The sequence below is a fragment of the Pituophis catenifer genome, unplaced genomic scaffold (assembly GCF_029215685.1).
Source record: "Pituophis catenifer annectens isolate HBS135680 unplaced genomic scaffold, rPitCat1.0.hap2 SCAF_2, whole genome shotgun sequence".
NCBI lineage: Eukaryota > Metazoa > Chordata > Lepidosauria > Squamata > Colubridae > Pituophis > Pituophis catenifer.
Genome location: NW_027256882.1, coordinates 23,336,546 through 23,348,167, shown reverse-complemented (window position 1 = coordinate 23,348,167; position 11,622 = coordinate 23,336,546). Strand labels below are relative to the sequence as shown.

Here is an 11,622-nt window from a genome sequence, read left to right as displayed (position 1 = left end):
TTTCTGAACTAGCAGCTCTCTATAAGGAAGGACCTGTCAGTGTCCCACTAGAATAGGGTGGTCCTGTGGTTGGCCCCCACCTGCGGTCCTGTGGTTGGACTTCACCTGGAAGTACACCCCATCTGTGTGGGTGACATAGGGCCCCATCGATGAAATCTGTTGAGCAGCAACATGGTCCTCTCCATCCTTGTTCATAAGGCACTACCAACGCAACGCCTTCACTTCGGCTGAAGCAAACTTTGGCAGGCAAGTCCTCCAGAGGGTGCACACAGAACCGGGGACTCTGGACCAGACCACTGCCCACCCATAGGACAAGCCAGCTTTGGTATGTCCCATTCCTGGATTCTCTCATCAGCACACTGGAGAAGGGGTGTTGGTCTTACCTGATACACTCCTTCTCAGTGTGTTGAGAGAGAATCTTTCCAAACCCTGGAGACCGTTTGGTCCTGAGTCCAGGAGTGGGCACCATTAGAGCCGAAACACGTCAAAGTCAGTCACTACGCCTTCATCAAAACGGGGGACCACAGGCAAAGGGAGGCGTGTCCACACAACTTTGACAGACTCAGTCTAATGAGCTACGAGACAGAGTTAACCGATTCCTGGATTCTCTCTCAGCACACACCGAGGAGCGTATCAGGTAAGACCAACACCCCTTCTATATGACAACAGCAGCAAGGCTCTCTTCACACACAGATGTAAAAACTCACATAAACCTAGAATGGAAGAATGGATGGGGAACTTGACTGCTATGGGTAAAAAAAACTTTGTCTACATTCCTTCTACTTGGAAACCACTCTTGGATTTCCTTGTAAATTGAAAGAAATGAAATTTAAACCTGGGGTTTTATAATTTAAATGTTTATAATGATAAACATACTGTTTGTTATGGTTTATTCTAATTCAAAGACTTATTGATACTTAGGATTTTACTTAGGATTTTTTTATGATTTTAAGGGATTAATCCACTATGAAAAACTGTTCTACCATCAGGGCATACTGGGGCTTTTCCCATGTGGTTTTTCTGATGTCTCAATTGTGAGCAGACTCCACAAATCATTTCTCACATTCTGAGCATTAATAAGGTTTGTCTCCAGTGTGAAATCTCTGATGTCGAAATTAGGTGTGACTTTTCAACAAAACATCTCCACAGTCGTCAGAGTTCCAGATTGTCCAGGCCCAGGATTTCTAGCCTGGTGGCGTAGTGAATTCTATGATGAGCAGAGGAGTGCAGTACTTTTCCTATGAAATACTTCTGGACCTGCTCTATATACAATAGGGATTCCAAGCAGGTGAACAGTATTCAAGAATTGGTCTGGCAAAGGTTTTATACACCCTAGTTAACAATACAGTATTACCAGAAGAGAAGCTTCGCAAAATTAAGTTAACAAGTCTTAATGCTTTTTGGCAATGCTTTTATAGTGAGGTCTGGAGATGAGTACTCCTAGGTCCTTGACAAAATGAGAGTCTGCGAGATCAGTACCACCTAACTTGTAATTCGGATTCTGATTTATTTTTTTTTGCCAATGTGTAGGACAGAGCATTTATAAATCGAGATTTGGAGTTGCCAATTATGCGACCATTAAGACATAGTCGAGGTTGCTTTGTAGTATGGCAGCATTATCAGTGGTATTAAATATTTTTTTGCAAAGTGGACACAGCTGCATTTAATTTGATTGCATAGATCGTTGATGTAAAGCAGAAAGAGCCCTCCCTATTTTGGCTGTTTGTTGCCTGTTGGACAGGAACGCGGCTATCCACTTGTGCAGGGATCCGGAGATGCCGTAAGAACTTACTTTTAACAGTAGTTTGTCACACACTACTGAATCAAAGGCTTTACAAAAATCTATGAAATTGCATCTACTGCTTTACCCTGATCAATATGTGTGGTCCAGATGCTTTTACAGTGTAGGAGTTGCAGATTGCAGAACAATTTTTTTCTAAACCCAAACTGCTTGTCAGATAGCAGGTTGTTTGTCTCTGGTGGCAGATGATGGATTGGTTTATAATTGATTCCATGAGTTTACAGGGGAGGCAACACAGGGAGATTGCTCTGTAATTTTCGACTAGACTAGGGTCCCCCTTTTTAAAGATTGGTATAACTGTGGCTAGTGACCATAGGTTGCGCAGAGAGCTGGTTTGAAAAGATACCTCATAGATTGTGCATAGTGGCTCAGCTAGGGTGGTAGCAAGCTTTTTCAAAAAGTAGGCACATAGTCCATCAGGGCCAGTAGATAAAGATGGCTTTAGGTTTTGTAGTTCCGTTTCAAAATGGTCTACTGTAAAATCAATATAGAGTAAATCACTACAATTTTTTACGGTGCAACTAGGAAGTGAGGGACAGCAGTCATTGCTGTCAACAAAGACTGAACTGGAGAACGTATTGAAAAGGTTGGCTTTAACAGCATCATTGTTACAGCCATCCCCTTTAGACCTTTTTAAGGGTGGGATCGTTTTTGAGTCTTTAAGTTTTGTGTTAACAAAATTATAGATGGCTCAGGTGGACCAAGTTTAGCACTGCTTCCTTCTGTCTGCAATAGTGGTTGGTACATTCGACCTTTATCTGGCGGCATAAGGCTTTGTAACGGCTTTTAAAGTTAGGTACATAGCCAGTTTTGTCTTCTCACCAAAGAGATTTCTTCTTGGATTGCAACTTACTTATTGCTATGGGTAATTTGCTCTTTTTAGTTTTAGAGGTCATTTTTGATACGTACAGATTAAGGACTCTATGGATTTAGAGTAAAAAAGTGTTATAATAGTCATCTGCAGTTTTACAAACTCTGAACAGAAGGTGCCAGTCAAGGGATGTGAGGTCAGCAGCTATGAGATTATAGTTGGCTTTTTTCAAGTTATACTTTAATGAGTATCGTCATTATGCCCCTGTTTGCAAGGACACAAATTGAGACAAAAATCTATCATGCTGTGATCGCTGTTGGAATATGGTTCTTTAATTTATAAGCCATAAATTGAATTTAGGTATTACAGAAGATGAGATCTAAGCAATTCTTGAGCCTAGGGTTGTCCGTTACCAACTGCTCCAGCCCCAGAGTCGTAACAGCATTGTAAATGGTTCCATGTACAGGTTCAGTTGTACATTCGTTTAGGATCCGATTAATAAGAGGCAAATTAAGACCACCAAGAAAGACAAGGGAGTACTAACGTGGGCAGGAAGCTGCCCCCGTTAGTAGTGCAGTTAACATTTGTATGACTGAGATTGTAATAGGAGGTTCTATAACTGCGATGGCGAATCTATGGCAAGCGTGCCACAGGTGGCATGTGGAGCCATATCTGTGGGCACGTGACGGTTGCCCTAGTTTAGCTCCAGCGCGCATGTGTGCGCCGGCCAGCTGATTTTCAGGCCTTCTGGGCCAACAGAAGTCACTAAACAGGCAGCTTCCAGCCCCCGGAGGGTCTCCGGGGGTGGGGAAGGCTGTTTTCGCCCTCCCCAGGCTCCTAAAAAGCCTCTGGAGCATGGGGACGGCGAAAAATGAGTCTTCCAGTCTCTCAGGAAGTCAGAAAATGGGCCATTTCCGGCCTCCAGAGGGCCTCGGGGGGGGGTTGATTTTTTGCCCTCCCCAGGCTCCTAGAAAGCCTCTGGAGCCTGGGGAGGGTGAAAGACAGGCTTGCCGGGCCCACCATGCCATCGCGTGCCGGAAGCGTGGGAGGGTTGTTCACGGATGCATGGGGGGTGGGGCACATTGAATTATGGGTGTGGACACGTGCACTTGTGACCCCCCCTGCGCTCCCCCCGCTTTTGGCACGCAATGGCAAAAAGGTTAGCCATCACTGCTCTATAACAAAGCAAAAAACAAACTGTAGTATTTAGAGACAGGTCAGTCGTATTCTTCCTGTTCCTGTTCTAACAACTCTCAGTTTGTCATCTATAGGTAGGCCTCTTCTTATGACCACAATTGAGCCCAAAATTTCTGTTGTTGAGTGAAATACTTGTTAAGTGAGTTTTCCACAATTTACAACCTTTCTTGCCAGAAAGAAATTGTGAATCTGGTTTCTCCCTTAACTTTGCTTGTTAAGTGAGTTTTCCCCAATTTACGACCTTTCTTGCCACAGTGGTTCATTGCAGATGTTAAATTAGTAACACAGTTGTTAAGTGAATCTGACTTCTCCCTTAGCTTTGGTTGTGAAAAGGTCGCAAAAGGGGATCAGGTGACCCTGGAGCACTGCAGCCGTCAGAAATGTGAATCAGTGGTCAAGGAGCTGAATTTTGATCACGTGACCATGGGGATGCTGAGAAATGGTCATAAGTAACATTTTCAGTGCCACTGTAACTTCGAAAGGTCACTAAATGAACTGTTTTTTGAGTCGACTACCTGTATGGACAAATTGATGGGGAAAAGCAATTCAAAGAAATGAGACAAAAAGTGTAAGACATCAGGAAATTACACTTTATCCATTTATTGTGGTCTACTCTTTCTTTTCCATCAAATGCTTCTTGTGCCGAGACCCACAAAGTCGTTTTTGGGCACTGCCTATGTTTCCATAGTCAAACTGAACCATTAAAAAAAGCCATACCCTTCCTGTTGCAATCATCCTGGTGGGATCCTCATGAGTAGTCCAGATTAGAGAAAACACAAGGACAGGTGTTTCTCGGGATGAGAGAGCAAAGAACAAAACCCTGCCATCTCTTTTATTAGTAATCAAAATACAGCGTCATCAAAAGGCGTTATTATGGCTACACATCTCATATTACATGCATGAAGAAGAAAAGCATCCATATATTCTCCATATAGGTTTCACATTCTACAAATTACAGTAAATCACGTGAATTCTAGGAAAGCGATACTCAAGGTAAAAACAAAACTTAACTCTGGCTATGTTATCATATTTGGCTTCGCTCTCCTCTGCCAGCCGAGAGGCCCATCTCCCCGTTATCAGAGGTTAACTCAGTCCTCAGGAATGTTCTACAAGGTGATGTCTCTGCCTTGCAAACACAGCCTATGTTATGAACAAAGAGAGAACGAATAGGGCCCTTCAGTGATCATCCAGTTGAACCTGCCTTTTTCCTACTCAGATTATTTCGGTGCCAAGCTCCATACACGTGTCCAACCAGCTAGGCCGATCTACACCTATACTGTGGCCACCTGATTCCCACACTTCCTGTGTTAAAATCCTCTTATTTCTCAGCAACACCCACTCTTTCATCCAAAGCGATCCTAATCATCCTCTTTCTCTTTGGTCTTGAACAGTTTCAAGTTAAACTCTTGGTTTTTCTCATGTATCTTCCTGTCATTGATTATTTGGTGCACCCCTTGTCCAGATAGGTATTGTTTAAAACAGAAACATCAGTCCAGTAATATAGTCACTTTTAATTATGGAACTTCTATAATCAATGACAATTGTATTTTTTTCCATTTTACTAGATCCTTTTCAATTTGATTCCATCCCTTTTCAGAATTATTTTGACATTGAATTTGTATTTTTTGTAACAATATCCAAATGTCTTACTTTTGTATCATTTCTCCTAAATCACTTTTCCTCATCAATTCTATTTTGTCTTCCATTTTCCTATTTTGGAAACTGAATGTGATCTTTCTGATGTCTTGCTTTTGAGCAAAACATTACCAGACTCTATGCATCTCTATGGCTTCACTCGCGTATGGACCTTTTCATGCCTTGCAAGGTGTTGTTTTCGGGAAAAACCTTTCCCACACTCCACACACAGGTATGGCTTCTCCCCTGTGTGGATTCTCTGATGAGCCCGTAGTCGTGTTTCTGTGACAAAACTTTTCCCACATTCCCCACATTTATAGGGCCTCTCTCCTGTGTGCCCCTTCTGATGTCTCCGAAGTTCAGCAGACTCCACAAATGTTTTCTCACATTCTGGGCACTGATAGGGTCTTTCTCCAGTGTGAAGTTTCTGATGTCGGATTAGGTGTGACTTATAGCCAAAACATCTCCCACATTCTGGGCACTGATAGGGACTTTCTCCAGTGTGAAGTTTCTGATGTTGAATTAGGTGTTGCTTATAGCCAAAACTTCTGCCACATTCTGGGCATTGATAGGGTCTTTCTCCAGTGTGAAGTGTCTGATGTTGAATTAGGTGTGCCTTTCTGCCAAAACATCTCCCACATTCTGGGCACTTTTCATTTTTCTGCACACGCTTGAAAGGCTTCTCTCCTTTGTGAATCCTCTCATGTTTTCTAAGAGAATATTTGCAACGGAAAGTTTTCTCACACTCCGAACATTTATATTGCTTCTCTAAGTGGATTCTCTGATGCATCACAAGTGTACCTTTCCGGGTAAAAGATTTCTCACACACTGAGCATTTGTGGCGTTTCTCACCCGTATGAGTTTGGCAGTGAATTCTAAGGGATGATGAATAAGCAAATGCTTTCCCACATTCTAAACATTTGAAGTTTTTTTCCCCTCTGTGAACATTCTCATGATTTCTGAGGATTTGTATCGTACGGAAAAATGCTCCACACTCGATGCACATATAGGGCTTCACCCCTGTATGGATACTCTGATGTTCAGAAAGATTAGACTTTCTGGAAAAACATTTATCACAATCCTTACATTTATATAGTTTTTCTCCCGTGTGCGTCCTTTGGTGTCTTCGAAGTTCAGACGACTCCACAAATCTTTTCTCACATTCTGGGCACTCATAGGGTCTTTCTCCGGTGTGAATTCTCTGATGTTTCAGCAGGCAAGACTTGCTGGAAAAACACTTCCCACATTCTAGGCACGTTTTGCTTTGCTTCTTTATGTGTGTTTTATTGTGTTTGCAAAGAGATGAGCTCCGAGTGAAACATTTTCCACACACGAAGCATTTATAAGGACTCTGCCTTGTGTGACTTTTCTCATGTTTTCTAAATAATTGTTTATTACGGAAAGATTCCCCACACTCCAGACATTGATAAGGTTTCCCTCTGGCGTGGATTTGCTGATGTTTAAGCAGCTCTGAGTTTTGGGGAAAGCACAGCCCACATTGCACACACTTGCAGGGCTTCTCTTCAGTCGGGCTGTTCTGAGGCCTAGAAAGACCCCGTCTCTCAGGAAATCTTCCCCAGCGCTTCCAGGATTTCTGGGATCTCTTCACCTGGTGGATTCGTTGATGGGCTCCAAGGTCCGAGCCTTTAGCAAAACGCTCCCCGCACTCTCCACATTTGTAAGGCTTCAGTCCAGGGTGGCTCCGGAGATGTTTGGCAAAGCTCCACATTCCAGGAAAGGAGTTCCCACATAGAAAACACAGGTGGGATCCATTCCCCGTATGCAGCTTCCGGTGGATCAAAAGGAGGGACCGGTGACCAAAGGATTTCCCGCATGCCGAGCATTTTGAATGTCTCCGCTGATTTCTCTGAGTGGAGTTTTGGCCACATTGTTCCCCCCTCTGCATAGTTTCCAGGGGCTGCTCACTTCCAGGGCTTTCTATCAAAGGAAACTCTAACAAGAAGAACTTTGGCCAAAAGGTTGGAAGATGGGCAGGAGGATGGGCTCCAGCATGAGTCCGAAAGCTGAGAAGATGAAACCTCTGGTCCCGGTGACTGACCCAGATTGGATCCTGCAATCAGAACTTTGTCCAAAGGGTTTCCTGGTGGCACCTGCAGGATGAAGATTAAAGAAGAGAAGGAGAGAGAAAGATTTAGTTTCTTTGGCTCTCCAAATAGCCCAAACAATAACTGGAAGACTATATTCCCTCCCCCAGAATCAAAGCAATGCTAGGATCCTCCCTGTGGAGCTGGCCTTCCCTTCCCTTCCCTTTTCTTAGCATGATGAGAGGGATGGCTGACAGACTCCCTGTTGCCCCCCATTTGTCTGCCTGAACTGGAGATGATCCCTGCCTTTTCCCTTTTGTCCTGTGTTTGGGACTATGATGCTACATGACGTGAGACAAACTGCAAAGACCCCCATAGGATTTATATGTGCCAGGTAGATCTAATTGTGTACAGAGTACAACCCATGTAGGTATTTATGGACACTGTTCTTTGAGCCACCACAGATTGACTATGTCTCCCTCCTAGATTGGCTTGCTATTGTTGCTTTATAGTTTAGGGAGGATGCAAATACATTGATTGGGGCCAGCAATGCAGTTTGAACACAATAGGGAACAAACAGGTTCCATTACAAAAATTAACTCTATATATTGTTAGTATTTTCAGTGGTTCAGCCAGGACACATGCAAGCCTATCATTTTTAGAAGAAAACAACAACTGAGAGCAATGTATCCTACTTCACTCCGATGAAGCCCCTCTGGAACTGAACAATCACTGTCATGTTCTCCCCCTAGAAGGGAATATGTAGTCACCCACAAAAGAGCAGTCTTCAATAGTTTCTAAAAAAGAGGCCAAACCCAGCATTTCTGCAACAGGATGAAAACATCCCAGAATTTTCTAGGGAAAGAAAGTGAGTTTCAGTGACAGGCGATTCAATTCTTAGGAGAAGAGAAACTATAGTCTGCAGAGCAGATAAGTCAATCTAGGCAGGTATGTTATCACCCTGAAGCAAAAATCAAAGATGCAGCAGAAATAATCAAAGCCATGGAGTACTACCCCTTTCTTCTCCTGCATGTGGAGACCAATGACACAACAATGAATCTGAAAGAACGGATGTGATTTCCATTTTCAAGAAAGGAAGAAAAAAAAAAGAGATCCAGGAAACTACAAACCAATCAGCCTAACATCAATACCTGGGAAGATACAGGAAAAGATAATAAAAAAAACAGATCTGCAAATATCTAGAAGCAAAGTTATAATTAAAAGCCATTATGGGTTTGTTAAAACCAGATCATTTCAAATGAATCTTATTTCGTTCTTTGACAAGAATGGTTAGTCTAAGGTAGAGAAAAGAAGGATTGGGGGTGACATGATAGGAGTATTTGACGGGCTGCAAAAAAAGAAGAGGAGGTCAACCTATTGTCCAAACCACTTGAGGGCAGGACAAGAAACAATGGATGGAAACAAATCAAGGAGAGAAGCAACCTCTATTAAGGAGAAACGTCCTACCAGCGAGGACAATTAATCAGCGTAACAACTGGCCTGCCAGAGTTGTCGCTGCTCCAACACTGGAGCAAAGAATGGACAGTAACCCATCTGAAATGGTATAGGGTAGGTGTTGACAACTTGAGGATCCAGAGCTGCATACGGCTCTTTCGTCCCTCCGCTGTGGCTCCCTGTTGGGTGATCCCACCACTGGCTGGTCCCACCCCTTGCCTTCCCCTCCCAATGCTCCCAAAGGAGTCTTTGAGGGTGAACGCTGAGAGGCACAGTTTTCTCTGCCTTCTCTGTTCCCACCCAGAGCTGAAGCGAAACAAATGGGCCAGGGTACCCATCCTTTCTAAGCAGCCCCTCTGTGCCCGCTTGCAAACTCCGCTGTGGGAGGCTCCAAATGTTTGGTTCACACCACTGGTGGGTTGCCCCCGGTTCGCACCGGTTCTATAGAACTGGTAATAAAACTGGCGGGAGGCTCCACCCACCGACACCGACATCATCAACATGCTTCTGCGCATGCGCAGAAGAGTGCGTGCGTGGCCCCATTGCAAACTGGTATAAAGGTAAGTAGAACCCACCCCTGGTTCACACGTCCCTCCCTGCCAGTGCCATGGTGGCGGGGGCAGGGAAGGTGTGCGTGCCCTGCCTGCTCCGCTCTCGCCGGCCAGAAGTGGGACTCTGTGCTGCCACCTTCCAGATGGAGAGCCACATTTATTTGCTTGCTGGCCACCTCCAAGGAGGGAGCTGCTCTCAGGCCGCCAGGGCCCCCACCATGGATCCAGGTTGGAGTTGCCTTATTTTGCATGGATCTTCAATGCTTGGCTTTACCTGCCACAGCCCAAGTGGTTGGATTCACACAATATGTGAAGCTGGTCAGGAGAGAATGGATAGATGGATGGGGGAAGGGAGGGAGGGAGGGATGGATAGATAGACAGGCAACAGATAGATGAGACAGAGAAAGAGAGAGAGATACAGAGACAGAGACAGAGAGAAAAAGAGAGACAGAGAAAAAGATACAGAGAGATGCAGGGAGAGAGAGAAAGAGAGAGAGACACACACAGACAGACAGAAAGACAGAGATACCCATTCCCTACAGAAATCACCAGGAGCCACAAAAGCTGGCTATGCATGGCTGGGGTGATTGGCTGTTTTCTAAAATAAAGCAACGTCATGCGCACACTTGAAAGTAAATCAGGAAGCCAGTAATTGGGCAGTTTGTCTGGCAATATGCAGTTGTAAAGCTTGGAACAATTCTGGGTGGTTAGAAGGCTGATAAAAGTAACAAGGAGTTAGGCAACTTGCAGACCTCAGCTCAAAGACAGGAACAGAGATGGCCTGCAGCCAATAAAAATGTGCATTAGATAACTCCCGAGGCTTCCATTAGCCAAGGCTTAGGAACTGGTCCCTTCCCGCCCTATTCTGAGGGATGAAACCCACCAACGAGGGGCTGCCACATCACAGCCTCCTTCAGAGCAAAACTAGGCAAATAATGTTTTTTTTTCTACCCACCTCTGTAGAAAGAAAAGTAAACAATTAAAATACTAAGATAAAAGCAAAGAACATCAATTTTTCTCCATTTAGGTGACAGGGAAAGAAAGTGGATCTTTTCTCCCTTGGGAGGAAATGAGCTCAATTCAAGCAATTTAACCCTTTTCCCCCCAATAAAGAAAACCCTCCACCCCCGATTGAAGGGAGGCGGCGGCCATTTCCTGCATGGACCCCATAATCCCCCCTGAGACCCTGGAGAGAGAAGCCCCGCCCTTTGCCCTCCGTGGGGCGGGGCTTCCTCTCCCCCCCCCACTTTGCCCAGCGGCTCCCCGTCCAGCCCCGCATCCACCCGGGACCCTCCTGGCACCCCTGGCTCAGCGGGCACTCGGGGCGACCTTCCTCCGGGCAGCCCCAGGGAGAGCGGGAGCCCCACCTGCCCGGAGCGGGGCCGAGGAGCAGCCTTGCCGGACAGCCAAGAATTCGCCCAGCCGCCCAAAACGCCGCAAGTGGGGAAACCACAGAGAGGGAGGAAGAATAACAGGACGTTCCTAGAGAGGCCCCACGGAGGCTTCTCCCCGCCTTTTCCGGCCCCTTTTCCACTCTGGGAGGTGAGAGGACGCTCTAGCCCATCCTTCCTCTCTTCCGCTGGGAGCTGCTACAGTTTCGGGGTCCCGGTAACGCCGCTTCCCTCTCGGAGGGAGCTGGAGGAGCCGCTTCTTTCCCAGCCGGCCGGAGTCCAGAGAGGCTTCTTCCAGGATTGTTTGGGGAGGGGGGGGACTTGGACGCGGGAGAGGCGACAATTTCCCCCTTTTGTGCCCTTCGGGGCGTCAGGAAACACCGTCCCATAAGCTTTGCTTTCATCGTGGTTTGCTGACTGTGGGTAACTGGTCGGTTTGTATAACTTTCCAAGCCCCGAATGAGCAAACCTTCAGAAGAAGAGTTGGGAGGGAGCCCTGAGGTCATCTAGCCCAACCCCCTGCCTTAGCAAGTGATCCTACTACCCCATCCCAGACAAGGGACTTCTTCTGAAAACCCTCCACTGATGGAGCAGCCACAACTTTTGGAGGGAAGCCGTTGCACTGGTTAATGGTTCTCTCAGGAAATTCTCCTTAGTTCTGGGCTGGATAATCCCCTAGTTTCTTTTCCAGCCATTGCTTCTTGTTCAGCCTTCAGGTGCTTTGGAGCATAGGTTG

General features: G+C 45.6%; 1 protein-coding gene across 1 annotated transcript; it reads right to left on the bottom strand.

The window, feature by feature from the left end:
* Window positions 1-4,393: 4,393 nt before the first annotated feature.
* On the bottom strand, window positions 4,394-10,946 carry LOC139311863 (zinc finger protein 184-like). Its single transcript, XM_070936389.1, has 2 exons — window positions 10,863-10,946; window positions 4,394-7,555 (listed from the first exon to the last, which is right to left on the bottom strand). Exon 2 carries the CDS (start codon window positions 7,348-7,350, stop codon window positions 5,593-5,595), a length of 1,758 nt encoding a protein of 585 aa, XP_070792490.1. The 5' UTR covers window positions 7,351-7,555; window positions 10,863-10,946; the 3' UTR covers window positions 4,394-5,592.
* Between the last annotated feature and the right edge of the window lie 676 nt (window positions 10,947-11,622).